Source organism: Heteronotia binoei, chromosome 7 (assembly GCF_032191835.1).
Source record: "Heteronotia binoei isolate CCM8104 ecotype False Entrance Well chromosome 7, APGP_CSIRO_Hbin_v1, whole genome shotgun sequence".
Taxonomy (NCBI): Eukaryota; Metazoa; Chordata; class Lepidosauria; order Squamata; family Gekkonidae; genus Heteronotia; species Heteronotia binoei.
The window spans coordinates 78,158,711-78,185,655 of NC_083229.1; the positions used below are offsets into that span (position 1 = coordinate 78,158,711).

At 43.0% G+C, this 26,945-nt stretch overlaps 1 protein-coding gene across 1 annotated transcript in view; it reads left to right on the plus strand.

Moving 5' to 3' along the window:
* Positions 1-368: 368 nt before the first annotated feature.
* KCTD1 (potassium channel tetramerization domain containing 1) overlaps positions 369-26,945 on the plus strand; it is a 105,267-nt gene continuing 78,690 nt past the window's right edge. Inside the window, exon 1 of the mRNA XM_060243870.1 lies at positions 369-895. Coding sequence (XP_060099853.1) covers positions 887-895 — 9 coding nt within the window. The 5' untranslated portion in view covers positions 369-886. The remainder of the gene's footprint in view (positions 896-26,945) is intronic.

The window sequence follows — 26,945 nt, forward strand, 5'->3', positions numbered from 1 at the left end:
TTTTTGAATTCTGCATGGTTGAACATTTGAAATGAGTTTGTGTCTGGCCCCCAGGCACTGATTCAGTCTTGATTGGGACAAAGCAGGCTCCATGTGCTTATTTTTACACACGTCATTTGGAAAGTTATATAGCCAAAGGAAGAGAAAAATGTGTTCCTCACCTACTAAATTATCAGGTATCCCTTACTTAAACGGGGAGGGCACCCTAATCAACAAGTTGGGTGACCTCCGCACAATGGCAATGTCAGATCAACTTGGGAAAGTGCAGCAACAAATCTAAATACGTGTGTGGGGGGGGGGGTTTAAAAAAGGAAAGGAAACAACCAACAATCCTTATAATTATCATCATCTGCTGCTTTCCCCTCTTCTGGCAAAGAAACACGCCATCCATTTGCAGAAATCGCCTGCGGAAACGTTACATCAAAACTAATCACAACGATTAAAATCAGCTTTTCTGTGCAAGAGGAGAGTAAAACGCAAGTTGGAGGCTGAAATGAGACTGTTTCCCCCCCTTTCGCCAAAAGAAAATGGGGGGGGGGGGTTTACATGCTATTATATATATATTTGTATGCACGTTGCGAATGAGATCAATTTTATGCCCGTGCGATCCGTTAATTTAATTTAAGTTTTATTTTGGAGATTGATTTAGACCGGAGGTAGAGACATGAGCTAATTGTATCCTGATCCTTGCCTTGAGGGGTTTTAAAGCCCCTGGAGCAACTATTCTCTGTATTTTGTTCTGTCTACCTTAGCCAAGCTATTGCATTTCTCTCTGGTGTAGCGAGGAGAACAGATCGCTGCTGGGAGAGAGAAATATCGGAAGTGGGGAGGCAAAAAGAGAGAAAGGGACCTGGATAAAGAGAGAGACGCACAGTTTGCGGCTTCGATGTTTCAGGTAAGATCTGACTCTGTTTGTTATTATTTGCTAAGGAGGGCACGGTTGGGACTCTGGGCGCAACTCGCTTTTACGCATGTGCCAGGCGATGGGTGAGCGCCGTACTCTTCTCGAAACACAGACAAGGAGAGACACCGAACTGGCAAATCTCCCACCTCCCCGTTCTCTGGCACTGGGGCGATGCGGGTTTGCAAAGGCGGGCTGGGCTGAAGCCGGAGCGCCGCTGCCTCGAACCACTCTCGTGTGCCTGCCTCCCTCCCGTGCGCGCATCGTCCAAGCGGCTACTGCTTTGGAAGCGAGCGCCTCTCAGTCTCTCCCCCCCCCCGCATTCCCAGCTCTCCGCTCCACACCGCCCCCTTTCCAGGGGTGCAGCCAATCCACCCCGTTGCGTGGCGCCGCCGCCATGAGCTGCTCCTTGTGCAATTAGCCCAGGCGCTGCGCGCGCGCCGATGAGTCCGTTGCCACTGAGGTTCCCGGGAGGGGTGGGGGGCTTTTGTTTTCTTTCTTTCCGAAGTGAAAGGGCGAAGAGTAGGGCTTCTCTCTCTCTCTCTGCAACCGCGGCAAGTACGTTCGTCATCGTGTCTCTCCAAATGCCCCAGCTGTCTGAAAGAGAGGCGCCATTGTGTGTGTGTAGTATGTAAGAGCGCGCGCGTTCCGAATTTTGCCCTCAGGGGCGCTTGGCTTCCCTGTTGTAGGGGAAAGCTTTCCAATTGGCGAGCGCGCGCGGTGGCGAGCGCGCGAAGGGAAAGGACGGCCCCTGGTATACTCTCTCCTCCCTACCCTCCCTCCTGCCCCTCGACTTTTCATGCCCTCTTAGTTCTCCCTCCTTTTTTGGCCCCTTCGAAGTTTGGGCTGTGCTGCTCTCCCTGCTGGTGAAGGTGAAAGCAGCAAGTAACGGCCTGAGCTTTACACCAAGCAGCCTCTACGGGCTTCTTCAAGGGCCAGAGGAGCCGCCGCTTCCCCCCTCCTCCTTCCGCTCTGGCGCTCCGCTCGTGGCCGCCCTCGGCTGACCAGGTTCCTTAAAGGGCCCGCGGGCTTCCTGCTGCTTCGCTCGCCTGCTCTGCAGGGCGCTGCGGGGCTTGCTCACCGGCGTCCGAGCTGTGCGCCCTGGTTCCTTAAAGGGCCAGAGCTCCCTCGTGGAAGCTTCTCTCTCGCCCGCCTGCGCGAAGGGACTTTGGAAGACGCCGCCTGAACAACTGGCGGCGCTGGTCTGCGCTTCCCTGTCGCCTCGTCCTGCTGCCACTCTCTCTCTCATTGCGGTTCTGGAAGGCTGGACAAGGAGTTGTAAAGCAGTTTCGAAATCAGTGGGCAGAAATCCCCACTGCCTATGAAGAGGCTGAAACTTTTTTTGGCCCGGCTGGAGCTCGAAGGGTACATGGCAGTTGCACTCAATCTCAGTTGCATTCAGTCTCACTGAGTTCCGTGGGAGTTAGGAAACCCTTCCCTGTTTAGCCTGTGTGGGTGGAAGGGTAAACGTAAGCTGGGACACTGGAACGTTCCGGAGCATGTGCAGAGTTATCGTGCCCTTCCCCGACGCTATGAATGAAGCTGCCTTGTATCAAAGTCAGGGTGCTGTTTGTTGACTGGCAGTCGCTCTTCATGGTCTCATGCAAAAGTCTCCTGATTTTGGTATCGGGGATCCTTTAGGTGTTCCTTGGTATCAGGGATCTTTTAGGTTGGAGATGCCAGGGAGTGAACAACCGGGGACTTTCTTGTGTACCTACCTACCATGACATTTTGCCCTGTCTACATGGTTTTCCTCTCTTTTACTCTCACAACAACCCTGTGAAGTCGGTTCATTTGAGAGAGGGACTAGGCTAAGCTATTGCCACCCAGTGAGCTCTGTGGTTGGAATCTGAACCTGGCTTTTCCTAGTCCTACACTGCATGCACCCTGGTTTGCGTGGTCCAGGCTTGGAAACTAAGTAGGGTCAGCTCTGGTGAGTACTTGGATGGAAGACCACCAAGGAAATCCATAGTTTCTGTGCAGAGGAAAGCTATGATAAACTACCTCTGTTAGTCTCTTGCCTCAAAAGTCCCACAAGAGGTTGCCGTAAGTCAATTGTGACATGGTAACATTTTACACACACACACACACACTGCATACTACTGAGTGATGGTGAAGTCAGACCATCAGAGGGTGTAGTTTTAAGAAACTTTGATTGCCCCTCTCGTTTTAGAAACTACCTGTTGCATTTACCATTATGTTACCGTTAGGTGGATCTGTAACTGGTTGACAGATCGCACCCAAAGAGTGCTTGTGAAAGGTTCCTCATCCTCTTGGAGAGGAGTGACAAGTGGAGTGCCTAAGGGATCTGTCCTGGGACCTGTTTTGTTCAACATCTTTATCAATTATTTGGATGAAGGAACAGAGGGAATGCTTATTAAATTTGCAGATGACACTAATTTGGGGGGGGGGGGGTTGCAAACACAGAAGAGGACAAACAGGATACAGGATGACCTTGACAGGCTGGAAAACTGAGCTAAAAGCAATAAAATGAATTTTAACAGGGATAAATGCAAAGTTCTGCATTTAGGTAGGAAAAATCCAATGCATGGTTATAGAATGGGGGAGACTTGTCTTAGCAGTAGTATGTGCGAAAAGGATCTAGGGGTCTTAGTCGATCATACGCTGAACATGAGTCAACAGTGTGATGCGGTGGCTAAAAAGGCAAATGCCATTTTGGATTGTATCAACAGAAGTATAATGTCCAGATCACGTGATGTGATGGTATCTCTTTACTCTGCTCAGGTAAGACCTCATCTGGAGTATTGTGTTCAATTTTGGGCACCACATTTTAAGAAGGATATAGAGAAGCTGGAACTGGTCCAGAGGAGGGCAACGAAGAAGGTGAGGGGTCTGGAGACCAAGTCCTATGAGGAAAGATTGAAGGAGCTGGGCATGTTTAGCCTGGAGAGGAGGCGGCTGTGAGGTGATATGATCACCATCTTCATACTTGAAGGGCTGTCTTATAGAGGATGGTGTGGAATTGTTTTCTGTGGCCCCAGATGGTAGGGCCAGAACCAGTGGGTTGAAATTAAATCAAAAGAATTTCCGGCTCAACATTAGGAAGAACTTCCTGACTGTTAGAGCGATTCCTCAGTGGAACAGGCTTTCTTGGGAGGTGGTGGGCTCTTCTTCCTTGGAGGGTTTTAAACCGAGACTAGATGGCCATCTTACAGCAATGAAAATCCTGTGAATTTAGGGGGAGGTGTTTGTGAGTTTCCTGCATTGTGCAGGGGGTTGGACTAGATGACCCTAGAGGTCCCTTCCAACTCTATGATTCTATGATTTGTTTTCCTTCTGCAAGTTTAATAGTGCTTTCCCAGTCTGGATGGGAATGAGGCTGAACAACAAAAACAAAACATGCAAGATTGATTTCCACCCCTTATTTCAAAATGTCACTTAAATGTGTGGGAGAACTGTAGATTCAGATGTGGTCTAACTTGGAAAGTAGTCATGTGTGGCAATATGATTTTGAGGGATGCCATCAGCAAAGCAGCACATGATTTGAAGTGTGTTTTGTTGTATATTCCACTGAATGTCTCAAAGAATATTCAGGAAGGCCCTGACCTGGATAGCCCAGGCAAGCCTGATCTCTTGAGTTCAGCTAAGCATGGTCAACTGTAGTTAGTACTTGGATGGGAGACTGTCCTTGAAATACCCAGTTGGAAGGCAGAGGCAGCTTTATTCAGCAACCTTCCTGAATATCCTCCAGGCCCCCAATAGAGCTCAGTCACCAGAGATCAACATGATTTCCAAGTGTACACACATGAAAAATAAAATTTAAAAAAACTCTTATGGAAGGCCCTCTTGATTAAGCGGCCAAGGCACTTTAAAATGACCTGGGCTGGTCCTGTGTGTTTTGAGACTTGCAAGTAGGATTGCCAGAGAAGGAGAAAGTTTTAAGAGGGGAAGAAGCTGAGTGATAGAGCCCACTCTTCAGAGCTTCTATTTCTTCCAGTGGAATTGATCTCTAATCTGGAGACCAGTTGTAACTCCAGTATGACTCCAGGCCCCACCTGAAGGTTGGCAGCCTTGCAGGCTTTCTACAGGAGTAAGGTGGGGGTGTTTAGAATTGGTGTATTGCAATAAAAGCCCTTCAGTTGCAAATGGAGGCTGTTTGAAGAAAAAGAGGAGCAATAAGGCAGGAAAAGTGCCCAATATCCCCTTGGCTTTGGGTTCTCTCTTCAGTCTCAGTGGCCCAAAGTAGTGGGACAAAAGTAAATTAGTACAAATACAGATAAAGTCAAAGTGCCCCCCTTTGCATTGCCTTTTCTGAATTCATGCAAACTTAGCTGCTGTCAAATAAGACCCGGATTGTTTGCTTTTTCTCTCATTAGTTTACTAGTGAAAGAAAGAGAAGTTTTAACATCACTGTTCTCTAAGAAATGTTCGCTTTCTGGTTTCAATCAACGAAGCTGGCAGACACATACAAGTTTATTTGAGAACCCTCTGGGTACCAAGCATGCTTGGATTGTTTGAGCAAATTAAAAACGGGGGAAATGGCTTTTACCTTCTCAGCAGTTAGACTCCTTAAGAGTCCTTCCATTCTGAAAGCAGAAAACAAAACAAAAAATGAGTTGGGGGAGTGAAGGAGATTTCCTACTGTGTCTCAAATATACTATTTTCCCTAAAAATGCACAACAATCATTTGTTTACATACATGGACTATGCAAGAGTAGCTTTCAGTTGCACAACATGACCTGCACACTGAATTGGAAGTGAGTTTCTGTGAAAGTGGGATTTACCTTGAATAAGCCTGCATAGATCATGTCATAAGTAGCTAAATTAAATCCACTGCTATCTAATGCACATTTTTAGGCTGTTCAGATCATGCCATATGTTTATATTTTTGTATGTTGCAGTAAGGTAAGTTTAGTTCACACAGTAGGGAGCCAGATGTTTTTTATTTTGCTTTGAAGCATTACTCCTTACCAAAGGAGAAAGGGTTTAATTGGAGCTAAGGTTCAGTCCTGCGAATCCTTTTTCTATGGGTGGGCTCAACCTTCTGTTTGTGAAATAATAAAGAAAAAAAATTGTCTCTAGACATGCCTGTCCTTGCAGCCACACCAACCAGTCCCCAAATAACTGAGCAGTAAACTAACTTCTAGGGCATGCCTTCCTTGATTTTAGAAATTATACATACAGAGTCAAGAAAAATCTCATACCCATGGGAAACAAAATACTGCACATTTGGACAGAGCTTTATTTTTAAAATATTGATCTAGCAGACATACAAGAATCTATTAGGCAAACTCTTTGTGATCCTGGATGTAAAGATCTGAGCACAAAAATTAGGGCATCAGTGACCTTTTCATCATTCAGCTATAAAATTGAATCACTGAAACGGATCAAACGTCATGCAGGAGTTTTGGAAATGCAGGCGAGTTGGTTTCTGCCCAGTCTCCACTCAGCTTCAGACTGATGCCAATTGAGTTAAACCACACACTTAGGAGGACATTTAAAACTAATTCACTCTGAGAGACGCTTACTGAAATTTAATATCACATATTCAGAACGACTGCGGTGATTTTGGTGTATTAATTATGCCTGAAGCACAGCACAAAATGTTCTAGCACACACTAGAGGTCTCTCTCGCAGCTAAGATGTATCTGTGTTTACAGTTCTTTCTGATCTGAGAGTTTGAATAACTTCTAACTAGGACTGCAACCTTAAAAAAAATACTTCAGTGTTGTTTACACTGTAATGAGTACAGGATTGTACCTGCACTTATGGATTCAATGCATTTTCATTAAAACAGTGAAGAATGACATATACAAAGTGATGTGACTGTTTGCCTGTCTCTGAGTCCAGCCATGTATGAAAGATTATAATATGTTTACTTAAAAATCTCTTCACATGGATTAGGTATCCTTCATTTTTTGTTGGTTTTTTTGTGTATGCAAACTGTCAGATATCAGAGAGAGGTAAAAACCGGTTTTGTACATATTTGTACGTTCATGTGTGAGGTGAAGGGGCAACTGTCAGTAATAGTGAAACTTAGCCAAAGGATGGCCATTCTAGATTAAAACAATGACATTTGTCTAAGGCAGGGGTGTCAAGCTAATTTGTTACAAGGGCTGAATCTGACATAAGTGGGATTTTGTGGGGCCAGGCCATGCATCATAAAATCTAGTGGAGATATACTTTGTAAAGGATACAGGAAATACACAAAGATATTATTTTACTTAATTTTTATTTTTATTTATCTGGGATTTATATCCCGCCCTTCCCATCGAGTGGCTCAGGGCGGCTTACAACATATGTAAAACTAACATAAAAATAAGTTACACTGTAAAATTAACATTTCATTAAATAATTAAAATCCAACGTTTGTTATAAATGTACATGTCATTAAAATCAGACAGCGGTCGTAAAGCTACACTCTATTCAAATTCAAATACTGATTCGGTATACCGTCTTCAACATTTCGATGTTCCATATTCGATATTCAGTAGTCGGTATACAGGTATACAAGGATACAAGGCCGGTTAAACTACAAACATGCTTAAAACTCTTGCAATGTTTTATTTAAATTAGGAAGGCAGGGAAATAGTGGGATTTGGCAATGCAATTTTAAAAATAAAACATAAAGAAAAAGCACAAGGATCACAGTTGAAACTAAAAATATAAACCAAAAATATAAAACATGAAATGTTCAGGAAAACATTAAATGACTGGGCATTGCAACAAGCTTCTCCCCCCTGCCCCCAGGTCTACTCAGATTGTCAATGGCTCCTCAGTGTAATAGCCCCCTTTGGTTGTGGATTCTCATGTTAGAGTACTCACTAGGCAGCCGTTCTAAGGTCCATTCAGCAGGGACATGCTGGCTCAAAGCACAAACCTTTTATTTGCAAGGTCACACAACTCCAGCAAGGGACAGCTTCTAACTGGTCATATAAATGTTGAAAAGTGAAACTGAGTCCCACTCCATTAAAATAGATTGCAGCACAGAAAAAGCTGCAAGGAAAACATAAAATGGATTTTCCATTAAGGGAGTAGTCTATCTGGGCACAGAGACCTTAACAGAAAGTCCATTCCACATTTTATTTGCAGCTTTGCAAACCCAGAATTACTTCCTGCTTCAGCCTGCAAAGGTGAGGAAGAAGGAGCTGGGAACTTCTGCAGCCACAGAGCTTTAAAGGGTGAGGACAGAAGGGGGGGAGAAAAGAGCCCTGGAGGCGTAATTAAAGCACTGGGCAGGCTGGTTGTGGCCCATTGGCCAGACATTTGACAGCTGTGGTCTAAGAGCTGCAAGTGCCTCTATTTGGTGGATGTGGGTTCTGTAACTGAAAACCAGAGTACTTTCAGAAACACAGCCACTGCTAAGTTTGACAACATTTAAGTGGCTCTTGATTCTGTGCCTTTCACAGAAGCAGCATCTGCAGATGTAGGGCTATTCCATTTGCTATGAAAAGCTGGCGCTCTGTGGCTTTGAATATTGCAGATTTATTTGCATTTGTACTCAGCATTAAGAAAAACACTTCTTAGAGGCCAAGCTACATATGACATTGGTGAGCCATGCTCGGACCTTTTTTTAAAATAGCCAAAGAGAAGTGTTCATGTCCAAAGTGAGACTGTGATGCTAGGCAGGGGAAAGAGTGAACTTCAATCCACATCAAGACCTTCCCCTGGTTTTTTGAGGAGATCCAGTCATGGGTCTCCAACATAACATCCAAAGAGCTCTGTTTTGTGATACAATCCTAAGCAGAGTTACACCCTTCTGCATCTGGCCAAATCAATGTGCGTAGCAGGGTGTAACTTTGCTTAGGATAGCATTTTTGTGTGGAAAAAGTCCAGAAGGAACTTATTTGCATATTAGAACACACCTCTGACACCAAGCCAGCCAGAACTGCATTCCTGTGCGTTCCTGCTCAAAAAAAGCCCTGGATAGCATTGTCCTCTGTTTTGAATGTAAGCTGGATACATGATTTAAGAATCACTGCCCCTCCCCTGGAATTAATTCTAAGATTACTTGTGTTTTAAACACACACACTACTATGAAACATCAGAATAGGCAAATGAATGTCTGTTACACACAACTGGAGAGAAAGTTTAAGAAAGTTGCTGCTTATACTGTCTTTATATGTGCTTCTAGGGAGAATTCATTATGGCACACCTTACCACTGTGTGATTTAAGAACAGGTGTGCATATGGTGCTTTCCCCTTCATCCTGTAGAGAATCACAGGCTCTGCTTCTTATGGTGCAAGAAACTCAATATACAGTGGGAAAAAAGCACACTGGGGCTGCTTCTACCCAGTGGCAATTCTCCATATAGCTCTTGTTGCTGCTGAGAATGCATAGGCATTTGTAGTGGAAATGGAGTGTCCACCTGGTTGTTTTCCCTGTATTTCCTTGCCTCAGTCTCCTACTTTGTTCATTCTCCCTGTCAGGGGGTAGAGGCTTTTTTTAAAAATGGCAATTGCTGAATTACCATTGTGTTATAACACTAGGCTTCCCAACCCCCCCCCCTGCCCTGGCAGGGGACCCCTGAATTTGCAGCCTCCTCCCCCGCTCTCCAAAAATCCAGAAGCAGGGGGGGGAGAACATGCGTGTAGGCATAATATAGTTGTAGAGCTCCTGATCCGTTTGTAAAATGTATGCCTTTAAGGCTGCGCGGGAAACAGGAAGGGCTTCATTGGAAAGGGTCAGTAATAGTTTCCATGGAGAACGGCCCCTCCCTTTCTTTTGCTTTCGTTTTCACAGCAAGTAGAGTTCTGCAGGAAGAAGATCTAGTAAGTATTTGTGTGTGAGAGAGAGGGAGGGGGCAGGGGATTCCCTGGTTTGGAGGCCCTCCCCCCCTTTAGAAAGCGTGGGGGGAGGGAAATGTCTATTGGGCACTCTATTATTCCCTATGGAGAACAATTCCCATAGGGAATAATAGGGAATTGATCCGTGGGTATTGGGGGCTCGGGGGGGGGCTATTTTTTGAGGTAGAGGCACCAGATTTTTAGTATAGCATCTAGTGCCTCTCCCCAAAATACCCCCCAAGTTTAGAGAATTGTCTTCTCAGTTAAAATGTTATTTCCTCTGACAGGCAGCAGCTCCCTAGTAGTGAATGGTTTTCTCCTTACTTGTTCCTACCTGTGACATTTCAACCAGAGATGATGAGCAATGAACCTGTGCTGTTACTGAACCACAGCACTTTCCTATAAAATGAATACTGAAACTGTAATCTTGAACACATTTCGAGTCTCAGTGAAATAAAAAACCTGGAGATAAACTGTATGTTCAGACATATTTCATGGTAATATGGATCACTGGGATTGTACTATTGCAGAAGTAAGTGAAGAGCTGCACACTCGAATATCATTCCATATCAAAAATTCTCTTCCTGTGGAAAGCTAGCATTTCAGAACCAAGGCCTCTAGCCCCATCTTCTCCTTGATGTGCTGGTTTTCTTTGGGCAGAGTGGAATTTAATGTGTGAAAATATTTATGTAGTTCTGCATCGCACTCTGAAGTATAATAATCCCTGAGAAGGTCATACCATGTGATCCTTAGCTATCACTTCCAACTATATGTGGGGTTAAGATGCCGCTGGGGTCTTTCTATCAAGGTTGTTCTTGGTTTCTCCTGTTAAGCAGCACTTTGAGCAACTGCCAGCATATGAATAGAGGCATTGCCAGTACTTAGGAGCACACAGCTGCCTGGGGTGTGTGTGTATGCACATGAGAAACACTGCTTAACTGGTCTGATGATGATGATGCCTACAATATTATGCAAGTGGATGTTGATTTCTACCCTTCTATTTTAGGGTAAGTATCTTTGAACACAACCATTGTTATACAATGAAATCTCCCATCTATGTATGAAGAATGGAAAACTTCCCTTCTTATTCACAAAGGATGTGCTACATGCATAATTATCACAGGATTCAGTTGATTTCATTATGTGAAGGGAAAGAAGCTTTCACACTTATAAATTTATGTTACCTCAACCTGGCTCTCACTGGCCTTGGTTCCAAACTTCATACAAATATATAATCATGTTAAAGTTATTGAGATGGACATTTTTTTCAGGGTACCTAAATAAAATTAAAAGCAAGAGAAATATTATTTTCTCCTGCATCAACAACTGTACTTCTCTTACAATATGTTCTGTTCACCCTGCTTTTGAAGGGGAGGTGGGGAGTTCATTAGAAGAAAATTTTCTCTGAGACACTGGCTGCTACTTATTTTGGGTGGCTTTTTTGCTGCTGCAATGCAGCCAAGTTGGATCACTTCATAGGAAGAAAAACAGTCTTTGTTTTCACAACCTTAAGTATTTATTTTTAAATAATTTTATTTGAATGCTATGTTGTATGCTGAGCAATATTTTATTTTTGCATTCTGATCTCATTCAGTTTTCATGTAACTCAGTTGCTAATATACCAAGAATTAATTTGCCTATCTCCATTAAAATGCATTAGTCCCTTGTCCTACTTTTCATAGACTATAATCAAATCTTGCCAGTTTGAAAGGAATTAGTCTAAAATGCACATTTTATTCTAATTTCCTCTTCCTAACTTTGGTGAACAGAGCATCTACTTTTATTCTTAAATGCCAAATAAGGAGCAATGAAAACTTGCAGCAATTTAAGAATTCTCTTACAAAGCCCAGTTATAAAAGCAGCTCATACATTTTGCATACAGTGTTCATGTTAATATGAAGCTAGCATGTTCGTATTAATTGAATTTTAATTGTGCTTAAGAACAAAGTGCAATTTATGCCATTTTACATTGAACTGTCGCATTCAAGCCATCTCATATAAACTAACCTGAACATTTTAATGCTTATTAAAGCTACCATTAATATTCTTCAGGTGAATCCCTGGATCTGCGGAGTCTATAGAATTATTATATTTCCTTTTATTTTTTCCAAGTAACTTCCCAGTGAACACATAAGATACACTCTGCTGAGAATAATTCCAGTCACAAAGCAAGTTCTGCTGAACTAAGTGAAAGTTACTTGCAAGCAGGGGTCATTTTGTAGAAAAATAGGTGGTGGAGATCATCCAGGGATTGTTATGCAGCTGCACATACTATCAATGGAAAAGGAGATGGAACTCTCAGAAGGAGGAAGTGGAACTCTCAGAAAGGTTCAGAAACTGTGTTCCTGTGAGCTCCCACTGAATCTGAGGCCTGCTTGCAAGAAAAAAATACTTGTTTGCTTGTTACTTTTTATCCCACCATTCTTCAATGGGACTTATGGTGTACTTTATTCTGCTTAACTCATTACATCCTCACAACAGCTTTGTAGGGCAAGCTTAGCTAGGAGAGACTGATAGGCCCATGCTCACCCAGCAAGCTTCATTGCTGAGTGGATATTTGAACCTCAGTATCCCTTGCCAAGAAAACCCCATGGACAGTAACAAAAGGCTGGAAGATATGGCACTGGAAGATGAGCCCCTCAGGTTAGAAGGTGCCCAGTATGCTTCTGGGGAAGAGTGGAGGGCAAGTCCAAGTAACCACAGAAAGAATGAAGCGGCTGGGCCAAAGCCAAAAGGATGCTCAGCTGTGGATGTGTCTGATGGTGAAAGAACAGTCTGATGCTGCAAAGAACAATACTGCATTGGAACATGGAATGTAAGATCTATGAATCAAGGAAAGCTGGATGTAGTCAAGCAAGAGATGGCAAGACTGAACATCGACATCTTGGGAATCAGTGAACTAAAATGGCCAGAAATGGGTGAATCACTACATCTATTATTGTGGGCAAGAGTCCCACAGAAGAAATGGTGTGGTCTTTATAGTTAACAGGAGAGTGAGGAAGGCAGTAATGGGATACAATCTCAAAAATGACAGACTGATCTTGGTCCATATCCAAGGCAAACCATTCAATATCACAGTAATCCAAGTCTATGCTCCAACCACTGCGCAGAAGAGGCTGAAGTGGACCAGTTCTATGAAGATCTACAACACCTTCTAGAATTAACACCAAAAAAAGATGTCCTCCTCATCATAGGGGACTGGAATACCAAAGTGGGAAGTTAAAAAAAAACCTGACAAGTTTGGCCTTGGAGAACAAAATGAAGCCGGGCAAAGGCTAACAGAATTTTGTCAAGAGAACAAGCTGGTCATAGCGAGCACTCTTCCAACAGCCTAAAAGGCGACTCTACACATGGACATCACCTGATGGGCAACACAGAAATCAGATTGATTATATACTCTGCAGTCAAAGATGGAGAAGCTCCTTACAGTCAGCAAAAACAAGACCTGGAGCTGACTGTGGCTCAGATCATGAGCTACTCATTGCAAAATTCAGGCTTAAACTGAAGAAAACTGGGGAGGCCATTAAGTCGTTCAGGTTTGACCTTGATCACATCCCTTATGAATATACAGTGAAGGTAAAGAATAGGTTTAAGGAACTAGAGTTGATAGACAGAGTGCCTGGCTGTCTGATGAGGCTTTACAAATAGCTGAGGAAAGAAGGAAAGCAAAAGGTAAAGGTGCAAAGGAAAAATTCACCCAACTGAATGCAGATTTTCAGAGAACAGCAAGGATTGCTAAGGAGGCCTTCCTGAAGGAACAATGCAAAGCAATAGAGGAAAATAATAGAATGGGAAGGACAAGAGATCTCTTCAAGAAAATTGGAGAAATCAAGGGAATGTTTCGTGCAAAGTTGGCCATAATAAAGGACAAAAACGGTAGGGACCTAACAGAAGCAGAAGAGATCAGGAAGAGGCAGCAAGAATACACAGAAGAATTATACAAGAAGGATCTCAATGTCCTTGACAACCATGACAGTGAAATTGCTGACCTTGAGCCAGACATCTTGGAGTGTGAAGTCAAATGGGCCTTAGAAAGCATTACTAACAACAAAGCGAGCGGAGATGACGGTAACCCAGTTGAGCTATTCAAAGTCCTAAAAGATGATGCTGTTAAAGTGATGCACACATTATGTCAACAAATTTGGAAAACGCAACAGTGGCCACAGGATTGGAAGAGATCAGTTTATATTCCAATCCCAAAGAAGGGTAATGCCAAAGAATGTTCAAACTATCACACTATTGCACTCATTTCACATGCCAGCAAGGTCATGTTAAAGATCCTACAAGCTAGGCTTCAGCAGTATGTAGATCAAGAACGACCAGAAGTTCAAACTGGGTTTCGGAGAGGTCAAGAAACTAGAGATCGAATTGCCAACATTCGCTGGATTATGAAGAAAGCATGGGAGTATCAGAAAAATGTCTATTTCTGTTTCATTGACTACGCTAAAGCCTTTGATTGTATGGATCACAACAAACTGTGGCAAATCCTTAAAGAGATGGGAGTACCAGACCATCTCACATGTTTCCTGAGAAACCTGTATAAGGTCAAGAAGCAACTTTCAGAACAGGATATGGAGCAACTGATTGGTTTAAAATAGGAAAAGGAGTTCAAAAAGGATGTATATTGTCACCCTGCTTATTTAATTTATATGCAGAGTACATCATGCGGAATGCTGGCCTGGATGAAGCAGAAGCCGGAATTAAGATTGCTGGGAAAAACATCAACAACCTCAGATATGCAGATGATACAACTCTAATGGCAGAAAGAGAGGAGGACTTAAAGAATCACTTGTTGAGGGTAAAAGAGGAGAGCACAAAAGTAGGCTTGAAACATCAAAAAAACTAAGATCATGGTATCTGGCCCCATCACACCTTGGCAAATAGAAGGGGAAGACATGCAAGTAGTGACAGACTTCACATTTCTGGAATCCAAGATCACTGCAGATGGTGACTGTAGCCATGAAATTAAAAAACATTTGCTCCTTGGGAAGACAGCTATGGCGAACCTGGGCAGTATGATAAAAAGTAGAGACATCACCCTGCCAACAAAAGTCTGTATAGTCAAAGCGATGGTATTCCCAGTAGTAATGAATGGCTGTGAGAGCTCGACCATAAGGAAGGCCAAGCGCAAAAGAATAGATGCTTTTGAGATGTGGTGCTGGAGAAGACTCTTGAGAGTCCCTTGGACTGCAAGAAGATCAAATCAGTCAGTCCTGAGGGAAATCAACCCAGACTATTCCCTGGAAGGTCAGATGTTTGGGGCAGGGCTGGAGAGCTGGCATCTGTAGATTGTGTGTTCTGTGGCAGGGAAGCTGGCACCTGGGTGAGAGACCCAGAACCAGCAGGTTTGTTGTGGCCCGTGTTGTTTGGGACAGGGCTGGAGAGCTGGCATCTGGGTTTGCTGCAGCCAGGTCTGCAGAGCAGATTGTGTTTTGTGTGGCAGTGACGTTGGCAACTGGGTTTTATATTGCTTCCAGGCCTGCCCTGCAGGGTTAGAGTAGATAGAGGGATGTAGTGCATTTGGGTCCTATAGAGATTCTCTGATGTGGTTAGGTTTGGCTTTGGGTGCCCCAGGAATTGGACCACCTGGTCCAATTTTTTTTTTGGCCTTGTGGGTTTTGTGTGGGACAGTGCCCTGAAGCTGCACAGCAGTTTGGGGGGCTCTCCTCAAAACCCCCTGCTCCCCAGAGCCACTTTTCCCACGACAATTACAGTGAGGAAGTGGCTAATTGGGCTTTCCCCATCATTGTTAGCAATGGGCCTTTTGGGGAGCCCAAAGACAGGGACCCCCTGGCCCAATCTTTTTGGGACTTGGGGGGGTTGGAGGGGAGAGTCCCCTGCAGGTCCCCTGCAAATTTGGGGGCTCTCCCTCAAACCTCCTGCCCCCCAGTAGCCTCTAATTATGCCCTATGTTGCCATTGATTTCAATGGCCCATAGGGTATAATGATGGAATAGGGGCACCCTCTTTGGGTGCCCCTGGAATGGGATCCCCTGGCCCAATCTTTTTGGGACTTGGGGGGCTTGGAGGGGAGAGTCCCCTGCAGGTCCCCTGCAAATTTGGGGGCTCTATCTCAAACCCCCTCCCCTCCATGCGGCTTCAAATATACCCTATTTGCCATTGATTTCAATGGCCCATAGGGTATAATAGGGCCGTATATTCGGTAATAGCCGTGCATCTACCGTATATGCGGCTATTCCGAATGCGGTATTCAGGAGTATACGGGGATTCCGAATCCCCCCCCCCCCGTATACTTCCGAATCCGTGTCAATCTGAATTTTTTTTTTTTTTTTGCACATCCCTATCCTAAGGTAAACCAACCCAGACTGTTCCCTGGATGGTCAGATGCTGAAGCTGAAACTGAAATACTTTGACCACCAAATGAGAAGGGAGCACTCTCTGGAGAAGATCCTGATGCTGGGAAAGACAGAAGGCAAAAGAAGGAGGGGACGGCAAAAGATGAGATGGCTGGACAGTGTTACTGATGTAACAAACACAAATTTGAGCAGACTTTGGAGGATAGTGGAAGACAGGAGGGCCTGGCGTGATTTTGTCCATGGGGTCGCAAAGAGATAAAGGATTGTTGAACAGATAGCTGAAGCACATAAAATATTCCTTATAAGTGCTAAATATTATTATTCCATTCTTCCCTCAGTTTTGGCAAATATGTCACACTATACACAGAAGATAAAGTTATTACAACTAGTTGTAGTAATTACTTTTGTCTTTATAAAAGCTTGAGATATATTGGTTCCCCTCAAAATCAATTCAGAAATTCCAGTTGGTGGAGAACACCACAGTTTGGCTATTCTCAGGTGCTAGTTGGGGCACAAAAATACTCACATCCTGTAATTGCTCCACTGACTGTGCATGAGTTACTGGACTCAATTTAAAGTATTGGCTTTCACATATAAAACCCTTCATGGCCTTTGATCCTCATAGGGTTGCCAATCCCCAATTAGGGCAGGTGATGTTCCAATTTAGAGCCCCTCCTCCACTTCAGGCCTATCAGAAAGCCGGGTGGAGAGTGGAAGGATCTAGCCACTGAGCACTGCCTGGAATGGCCTGCCTGAGGAAGGTTCCCACTCCCCTGGCTTTCTGCAGAACTGAATTATTCAAGAGGGCTTTTCTACTCAGACATCAGGGTTGCACTGTACTAAATGATTCACAAAGTTGCTTGAAAAAAATATTTGTAGTGTGGTGGGATTGTGGTGTATACTTACTGTGTATAGCTTGCTGAAACTAGAATGCTATGATGTAATTTTTGCATCATTTAAAGTGTGTTTAATGTGTCATGTCACACTTTGCTTCAGTTTCTGTTTTTAGGCTTTTGGTTGGTTCTATAACCCTATTGCATAGTTTATTTAATATCTCATCCTGTCTTTTCTATTTTCTCACTGTCATCTGCCTTGAGTTCAAGTGAGAAAGGTGGACTATGAATAATGTAAATGAAATAAAGTAATGAAACTATAACTAGGCCTATTAGAGCTGTTTCCATTTGCACCAGTGAAAAACACATTTCCTGGCATAATTTTTCCATTTTTTGCCTAGGATTGCCAGGTCCTACTTTTCTGCTGATGGGAGGAATGGCATGATGATATCACCTGGAAGTGATATCATCATGCTGCTGATGTCGTGTGGCAACATTTTGGGTTTTTGGCAAAACACTACAGTTTGAGCCTGATTTTACCATAGAGTTTTTTGCCCAAAAACTACAGCATCACTGCATATTGTTGGTGGTGTAATGGCATCACTTCCAGGTGATGTCATGGTGCTACATTTTGGGGCATTTATGGGTGGTGGTTCCCCCTCCCAGCCAGCTGGCCAGCAGTGGGGAGGAACCCACAACAGTGGAGGAACCCCCACCCAGACTGGAAAGCTGGCAACCCTATTCTTGTACAATTGGAATGAAGAATCTGGGGATTATATACTTCACTCAAAAGATCCTCTGCAGGCAGGGGGTGGGGCATCCCCCCACCATGTATTTTAGAGTAAATGAAAGATCTGCCTTTCAAGGATAGCATGACAACATTGGTGCATTTCCTTTTTTTCTCCATGATGCTGAAATAGTGGGATAGTGAGAAGAGTTGGGTCTTTTTTTACAGAAATGGAGTGCACAGAAGAGGAAAATTAAATTCTTGGAACTCCTCACCATTGCTTGTCTCCCAGTCCTTCAGTGTTTTCAACATTATTTTTGAGCTTGCTAGTTACAATGAAAGTCAGCTGGGATTGGTGGGAGGGGAATGCTGGAAGTACCAGAGTGAAGGGTATCCAATCTGTGCACTACCATTTCCTGTTCCCGTTCAGGAATTCAAGTGCCAATGTGCCAACACACTACCATTTTATATAATATCTTGATTCTTCACACTTGAACTGGTGTTGCTTGAAAGTTTCCACTACCAGAGCTGAGAGCCACTGGAGAACAGGAAATTGTACTGGGGAAAGGGTGTGGCTGCATGCATCAATGCTTTTCCATTAAAATAAAAAGACATCCACTGTGATCTCTGAAACAGGATCCTCATCACTGCCCTTTGAAGTAAAGAAAGAATTTGGGTCTTCCTTCACCCCAGTTTGCTCGTTTTTTTTCCCTTCCTTTGATCGTGGGAGAGAAGTATTGTTCTAGATTGTTCTTAGCTATTTATGAGCGGCAGTGCTTTTGGTGGTGAGGGGGAGGTAACAGAAAACATTAAAACAAGTGGGTTGCTCTTCCGTGACCATCTGACCAGGCCCACTTCCCAGCAGAAGGGAGCATAAGCAAAACCTTTGACTCTCTCCGCTGCAGGTGCAGTGCCTTGCCTGTCATAGTGGGGTCAGGTGAGGAGGTACAGCCTGGCTGGTCTCTGCCTCTGTCCCTCCTCCATCTGCAAAGCAGGAGGCAGCCTGAATCTGTGCCTCAAGCTCTTCCCTGACCCGAGCCATGCATTTCTGCTTACCTGCTAGTGACTACAAGCAACACTATGTCCAACATTGCTTAGCAAGATGGGCACTGCCTTGAAAAGTGAAATACAGTCACTCACATAGACAGGCTTCATACTTACACAGAATTTTAAAAAATATCCCAGTGCCAGTGATGGTGCAGATATGATGAAAAATGGAAAACTGCCTTGGAACAACGATAGGAACAATCCTTTTTAACAGGAACCTTTTGTAATAGGACAGTGTATCACATACATGCATGCGCATACATGCTAAGTTACTCTCTCTTCCTGTTGCTCCTCCCACCTACCCACAGGAAACTGAACCCGTGAAGGACCAGAATAAGTGGGTTTAAAAATATTTAATTAGAATACCTCACCTTTCTGCCCATTGGGGACCCAAAGTGGCTTACATCTTTCTCTTCTCCACCATTTTATCCTGACTGGATCCAGACAGCTTCTCTGCAGAAACCAAAGGAGGAGCAGATCACTTTGAGAATCTAAAAGGCTGTGCTGGGGATCATGGGATCTACCTGGACAAATGGGGCCTGGTAAAGAGGGGAATTAGGTGAGTGAAAAGGCTGCTGGTGCCGATACATTGTTGGGTCATAAATTTTTTGTCTGCATGTGATTGTTGGGTATACAGCTTGTTCAGATTCAGAGTTTTTAAAGCATTAAAGAATGGGCATAATTTGAGTTGGGTCTTGATTAGTTAAGCTCGAACTCCATATTGTTATCCAAAGCTGTGATCTCAAGGAACTATGGCCAAATGGTAATTCCTTCTATGACTATACCTACTGTAGTGTGTACAAAATGAGATACATGTTACGAATATAAAATATAAGTAGCTTTAAAGAGAGAGAATTTGTTTGAACTATTGAGCGATAGAGGCCAAGAGGAGTTTAGATCTCCACATCATCTCCCTTCTGGCATATTGCCAAATCCTTTCACTCAGGAGTCTTTCACTATTGGTGAAGCTGCTGAGGGGTAAAACCTTAGCTGCAAATCAATGGATTCTCTCAGATTTTCAAACTTTAGAAATAGGGGTCCTCTTTGGGCATCTTGCCTCAAAGTGTTTATGTGAATATTTTATAAATTGAGAATGGACTTCATTTGCTGTTTCACCCAAGCAGTTCTCTCTCTCTTACACCCATTTACTTAATACTTTAAAATGTTTTTTTGACATGAAGTTAAAAGGCATCCATTACAGAAAGCAAGATTCCTCACCCCAAGCCCTGACTCCTTGTAAATGTATTTTTCTTTCTGGTTTTGATCATTTCAAACACTTTTCAACAGGCAGTCAAGAGTTGGTATTTTATGAAATACACATGTGTAAAGCTACCTATTTTAAAAGGCTTTGCAATGTATGCCATTTAAATAGAACATTTCCTTGCAAACATATATAGTTCAATGGAGGAGGAATGAATTATACTTATTTTGTACTGATTTTGTACATTAATTGTACTAAAATTCATGTTGAACTGTGTAAATCTTGATGCCTACACATACCACCTTTCTTTAAAGGAACTACAGAATCAAGTCTTTGAAACTTTACATACACAAGTGCCATCAAGTCACAACCAACTTATAGTGGCCCCAACAAGTGTCTTTCAAATGAAATTAGAAACAGAAATGGTTTGACATTGCCTTCCCCCTCACAGAGGACAATGTCATGAATACTTTGCTCCAGAACCCAATCTTTTGGGGAATGCATCATGGAGTGATCAGATATTCATAGCTTTCTTTCAGTGCCTTGAGGAGAGGAGAACTCTTCCTGGATCACATTTTCCTTTCCCCTATATTTAGCAAGTATCACACCTTCAAAGGTCTGTGGTGAGTGCTTCCCTTGAAGAAAAGAACTCTCAGTCATAAGAAAAGACCAATGTAATATGATCTATTATACTGTATTTGTAATTATACTATATATTGTATTATACTATATTTGAAATTTCAAGGCAAAGTGCCCCATGCCTTGCTCAAACCCACAGAGCCAGTCATGTGCTCCACTGTGCTAAGAAGCAAATCTGCCAGAAGGAAGAGGAAGTTAAGTGATTAAGGGAGGAAAGGCTGGTTGGGGGAGCAGCAGCATGTGCAGTTTAAAAAGTCCAAAAGGTTAAGTAGAAAGCCATTGCCCAAGAACATTGAACAACAGTGTCACTACAGAATCATCCAGACCATGGCATCTACAAAAGGCAAAGTATTTTAAAGCAATAGTCTGGCTCCATCATTGGATCGCATGCCTGACCATAATTGCTGACCTTTTGCTTTCTGTTTGGTTCCTGGGTTGTCTGCTGAGGAAATACAGTTTCCCTTGGTCAAAAACACATTTAGTTAAGAGATTCTTCCAGTTGCCTTTGAGATCAGTGAAGAGGAATGACACTAGATACATGATCTTTTGAGTATCCCAGAAAGCCTTTCTTAAGATAGAACTTTAATGTAATGGAAGTATAAAATGTTGGTACCCTTTGGATGGATACAGTATTAAAGAGGTTGGTAAACAAGTCCCAACCATATAAAATATTTGACTAAGTTTTGGAATAGACGAGGGGTGAAGTAGGATGTCTCATGGACAGTGAAATGTAGCCCAAAGAAATACTTTGAACTTGGGGGAGGGGAAGAGTGGAAAAGAAGAGGAGGAAATTAAAATTCTTAGACTCAGCATGGGACTACTTAAACTCTAGCATAATGAGTTGCATAAAGTATGCTCACTGCTAAATTAACAACATGATAGAAAAGGAAGACCTGAATGAACTGAACAAGAAATTTTCAGGAAATGGAAATTCATATCTGGTGCATTTAAAAAGAGGCAGAAAAGAGAGCAAGAATATGCTCAAAGGATATTTGTGTACAATGGAATTCAGTAATTTGGTTAACAAAGAATAATATTTTTTTTAACACTGATGTGCACAAAAGCTTGTATTTTATATCTTGCTCTCATGAGAGCCAGTTTGGTGTAGTGGTTAACTGAGTGGACTCTTATCTGGGAAAACCAGGTTTGATTCCCCATTCGATATCACATTGGTATAACCGATTCCCCACTCTTCCACATGCACCTGCTGATATAACCTTGAGTCAGCCACAAGTTCTCTCAGAGCTGTTGTTGTCAGCAGTTCTGGGAGAGCTCTCTCAGCCCCACTTATTTCACAGGGTGTCTGTTGTGGGGAGCGGAAGGTAAAGGAGATTGTAAACTGCTCTGAGACTCCTAAGGGTAGTAAAAGGCAGGGCATAAATCCAATCTCTCCTTTTTATCCTGCTCTTTGACCAAATAGCTAAGGTGTAACACTTATGGTTCTTTCCTCCTCTATTATACCCTCAAAGCCAATGAGACTGCTTAGACTGAGAGTGAGAAGTTTGGCCCAAGATCACTCAATACGTTTAATGGCAAAGTGAAGATTTGAACCAGGGTCTCTCCAGCACAAATCTCTATACCAGGGGTGGCCAACGGTAGCTGTCCAGATGTTTTTGCCTACATCAGCATGGCTGATGATTTATGGGAGTTGTAGGCAAAAAGCATCTGGAGAGCTACCGTTGGCCACCCCTGCTCTATACCACGTTGGTTCTTTGGTGACCCTGGCCAAGCTGACAAGTACTAGACAACTTTTTTGGCTAAGGAGAATAGTAACATAATTGTGTTGTTGGTGGCTGATGTTGCTCTATTTATGTGATACAGAACTCCATTGTCTTCCTTGCAGGGCTTTTTTTTTTAGCAGAAACACAAGGGAATGCAGTTGTGGCTCAAAAAAAGTCTCCTTTAGAGGAAAACATTCCCAGATTGTGTGCTCCATCCTCCCTTCTGCCTACAGCCTCCAATGGGCTTGCAAAGAGAACAAGAGATGCCCACGAGCACCCCCTTCTGGGAGAAGCTGGGCCTGCCCTCTGCCCACTTTGCTGCACATGGCTCTCTCTCTCCAGCCCTGTTTGGGGAGGGGGAACAAGGTTTCTCATTGCGCTATGTGAGAACACAAATGCATGAAATGCAGCTGATGACACTGAACTGTTCTGTGTCAATATGCGGAAAATAACTGTGAATGGGAGACATCACTTCCAGTGACATTAGGGGATGTAGCCTAATATGCAAATGAGTTCTTGCTGGGTTTTTTCTATGAAAAAGCCCTGCTTTCTTGTATGTGTGCCTCTGCAGTCATTACATGTTCCTTTCTCCCTTGCCATGCTTAGGTGTAGGCCCTTATTAATGAGCAGGAACTTTCAGTGAGCACCCTACAGTTTATGAGGGTCAAGGAAGGCATCCAACAGGAGGAGTTGCCTGCTTGCTATCTCCATGGTAAGGCTGTGTCTTTCCTTGTTCTTCTGTGTCAAGGGGTTTGGAAGATGTTACATTCGCCCGCTTTTTGGCTGTTGCTAGGGTTGCCAGCTTCCAGGTGGGGCCTGGAGATCTCCCTTTTTTACAGCTGATCTCCAGCAGGCAGAGATCAGCTCCCCTTGAGAAAATGGCTGCTTTGAAGGGCAGACTCTATGGCACTGTGCCATGCTGAGGCCCCTCCCTTCCTCAAACCCCACCCTCTCCAACTTCACCCCAAGTCTCCAGGTATTTTCCAACACAGACCTGGCAACCTTAGCTGTTACATAAGCATTGTCTGAGCAACTGCTAGTAGCAGTTTGAATAATGTGAACGGTGAACTTCCTTGTGGTGAACTGTGAAGCCATAGTGGCTTGCAGCCCATCATTTTAAAATTACTGGACTAAAAATACCATGTATAAGGACCAGATAGCAATAATTATTCTTGAATATCCTTCAGACTGTCCCCCAAAACATGGTACTGAATCCAAAGGAAAAAAAATACTTTTTTTAATATGTGTGTTTTGCATTTGGATGCTATGCCTCTGTTGATACACCCTAAGATCTCATTAGCGTTTTTTTGATGCTGCATCACACTGACTACTCATATGTAGCTTATCGTCCACCCATGCCCCAAGATCTTGTTCACATGCAGTGTTGCACAGAAATGTGTCCTTCCAAGTGGTAGCATAGCAACTAGAAAGTTTATCCAGTGGCTCCAGGGTATCCCTCTCTACCTTGTCTGCATTTTAAACGAACTACTTTTGTATTTTTGAAGGGAATTCAACAGGGAGTCTTTCTCTGATTCTAGACTTTGCAACTCATTCTTTAGATAAGGACCATAAAAGCAAAATCTTAAGAGTGGGCAAGAAATAATTTTGAGGATGCTTAGATTATGGAAGCAAGATTTTGATTGCTATATTATATAATCTTTCCTTTCTCAAGTTCCATTGAAAACAGTCAATCTTACTTTTGAGTAAATGTGCAAGATTGGGCTGCATTTGTAGAAAAAACATGATAGCTATGTAATTAGTAGTATGAGTTTGTACATAAATAAATTGTAATACCCCTGTAGTCATTGCTATCTCTGGATCAAAAATCCAGGGGAAATCCAAAAGAAATCAAATAGTATTTGCTTCTTCTTGTTTAAATAGTGTTGGTTACAATCCAGGACATAATTAGGCACAATTACAGAAAAATGTCCCAGCAAACAAAATGCAGCATATTTCAAGTGGATATTCATAGTATTAGGCTGCATGTCTTACAAGCATAACTTCCATAATAATTGTGTAGGTTGTAATTTACATAATGTTGCTCATTCATTTAATGGAGAATCTGGATGATGATGTTGGTAACCTGTTTAATTTTCTGTTCCTCCATTCCCCTTCCAATTATTTTCAAGCCTAATTTGTGGTGATTTTTAAAACTTAAAACACAATTGCAGGACAAAGTGCTACTGGAATTTCTCAAGGCTGCTGTCTCCTTTGTTCCTGCTTCAGCCTTAATTGATTGCATCCTGTTCTCTGGGTACCAGCCACAGCATTCAGAATTAATCATGGATTATCAATTCTTGTTGGGAGAGAGATTAAGTACTGTTGCTCACTTTGTAGCCAATTGCACAAGTACAATAATAAATTAAATAAACAATAATAACCAATTATTTTATTTCAAAGTCAAACACGGTAATTAAGCCTGTCACCTAAGCAAGAGTGCTTAATTATTTATTGATTCACAAATGCCATGTAAACAATACATAAATTAAGTAGAATGAGGAACAAAAAAAAAATGTGGGGAGAGTGGAATCTTGACTGGATGGAAATAACTTCTGATGGGGATGCTGGATTTTTATGCAGAATATAGAGCTTCTGTCTACAAACCCCCAGTTTCATTTCTCCTTGGGGCTCACTGTGGAAAAGTGTACTTAAATAAATAGGACTTAAACTAGTTTAACTGTGTGTTGGTTTATACTCAGTGTGTTTTAAATATCTACACAGACAACAAAAAAGTGGATGAAAAGGTGATTTTTCAAGTTCTCGCATTCTGAATAACATTTTTGATGGAGAGAGTGGTTCCTATAAGCTTTCTGCTCATGAAGATGGCTCTCTCCCAACCTTCCTGTTTCTTCAGCAGCCCCCAGGATATCTTCTGCAGGGGATGCTCATAAATAAAATGTGTTGTAGCATGGGGGCCTGCAATAAGGACAGGGAATCAGGTGAAAACACACACCATCCTCGGGTGAAACCGTTTATAATGTTTTCTGAATTATGACATAGTCCTTTGAGTACACAGGCAGACAGTTTACCTCTTGCCCTTTGAAATACTGCTTGCTGTTTTATATGTTTTGAATTAATAGAAAATCTGAAAGTCAAAGGTTCAAGCCCAGTTCATGTGAGGAGAGGATTAGTGAGATTAGTTCCATCCCTCTTCTCATTCAGCTGGGCAGCCTCATCCTGGCTATGTTTGCTCAGAAGTAAACCTCATGGTGGTCAATGATTTATAGGGTTGCCAACTCTTTGTTGGAAAATCCCTGGAGATTCCTGGAAGGGGGTGGGGGTTTGGGGAGGATTGGTATATAATTTCCTAGAGTCTATCCTACAAATCAGCCATTTTCTCCAAGGGAATAAATTTCTGTTATCTGGAGATCTGTTGGAATTCTAGGAGGTTAGCCACTCTATCAGTGAAGCTTAATCACAAATAAGTACGCATAGGCTAGTATCCTCAGTTTTTGCAGGCCTATAGTTGATATCAAATATACATGGAAATTATGCAGAATGGAATTGTTAGATTTACTATACAGAAACCTTGGCACTCTTCAAGGAACTATTATGTTTTCTAAATGGAATTGCCAGAACATTCATACATTTCAAACATGACAGATGGGTGGTGGCAGGATGGCAGAAGTGAAATTTATTACTTCTGTAGTTAAACAGTATAAGAAACTGAACCCCTAATGTTGCCAAGAAGCTCAACCATTAATCTGTCATTCTCTAAACCCATGCTTGAATGTAGTTTGGGGGTTCTGTTTTAAGTGGTGACATTTTATGGCTTAGGTTGAGAGAACAAGGACTGAGATGATATAGTTAGGAAGAACATAAATGGGATTTTCAGTCACATGGACCTGAGTGTACCACCTCTGGAATAGGCTTGCCAATCCCCAGGTCCCAGCGGGGGTTCTTCCGCTTTCCCAGGCTCCTTCCCGCCCCCAGTCAGCTGGCCAATGGAGGGAAGCCCTGCCCCACAGGACCATGTGCCTTTCCACCTCCGGAGGCTTCAGTCTCCGATTGAAAGGCTTCCTCCTGGGATGGTGTGTCTGTGTTACTTTGAAGAAGTTGGCAGCAACTCGTGAGTAGAGAAGCCAATCCCTTGCTTCAGAGTCACCAGAAATGGGGGTGGGAAGGGAAACGTCTGCTGAGCACTTCATTATTCCCTATGTGGAGATCGATTCTCATAGGGTATAATGAGGAATTGATCTGGAGGTTTCGGGGGCTCTGTGGGAGCTGTTTTTTTGAGGTAGAGGCACCATATTTTCAGTATAGTATCTAGTGCCTCTCCCCAAAGTACCCCCCCCAAGGTTCAAAACAATTGGACCAGGGGGTCCAATTCTATGAGCCCCAAAAGAAGGTGCCCCTATCATTATTTCCTATGGAAGGAAGACATTTAAAAAGGTGTGCTGTCCCTTTAAATGTGATGGCAAGAACTCCCTTGAAGTTCAATTATGCCTGTCACACCCTTGTTCCTGGCTCCCCCCCCCCCAAAGTCTCCTGGCTCCCCCCCCCAAAAAAATCCCCAGATATTTCTTGAATTGGACTTGGCAACCCTACTCTGGAATAAAACGCCAAGTATACAGAGGAATAATAATCTTATACTTCCTCTGGTCACATGCTGCATTATCATTACAGGTTTTTGCACTGCAGAAGAAGGCACCCGTTAGAAATCAGAATGCAAGTAAGAATCCTCGAAAGTGTAGTTAGCACTGCTGATATGAAGTGTGGCTCCTAACATATCAAGGTCCTGTTAGACAGCTGTTTTTCCTTCTTCTGCACTAGGCACCTATGCACTTTGGGACTTGGGCCTGACAAGAGTCA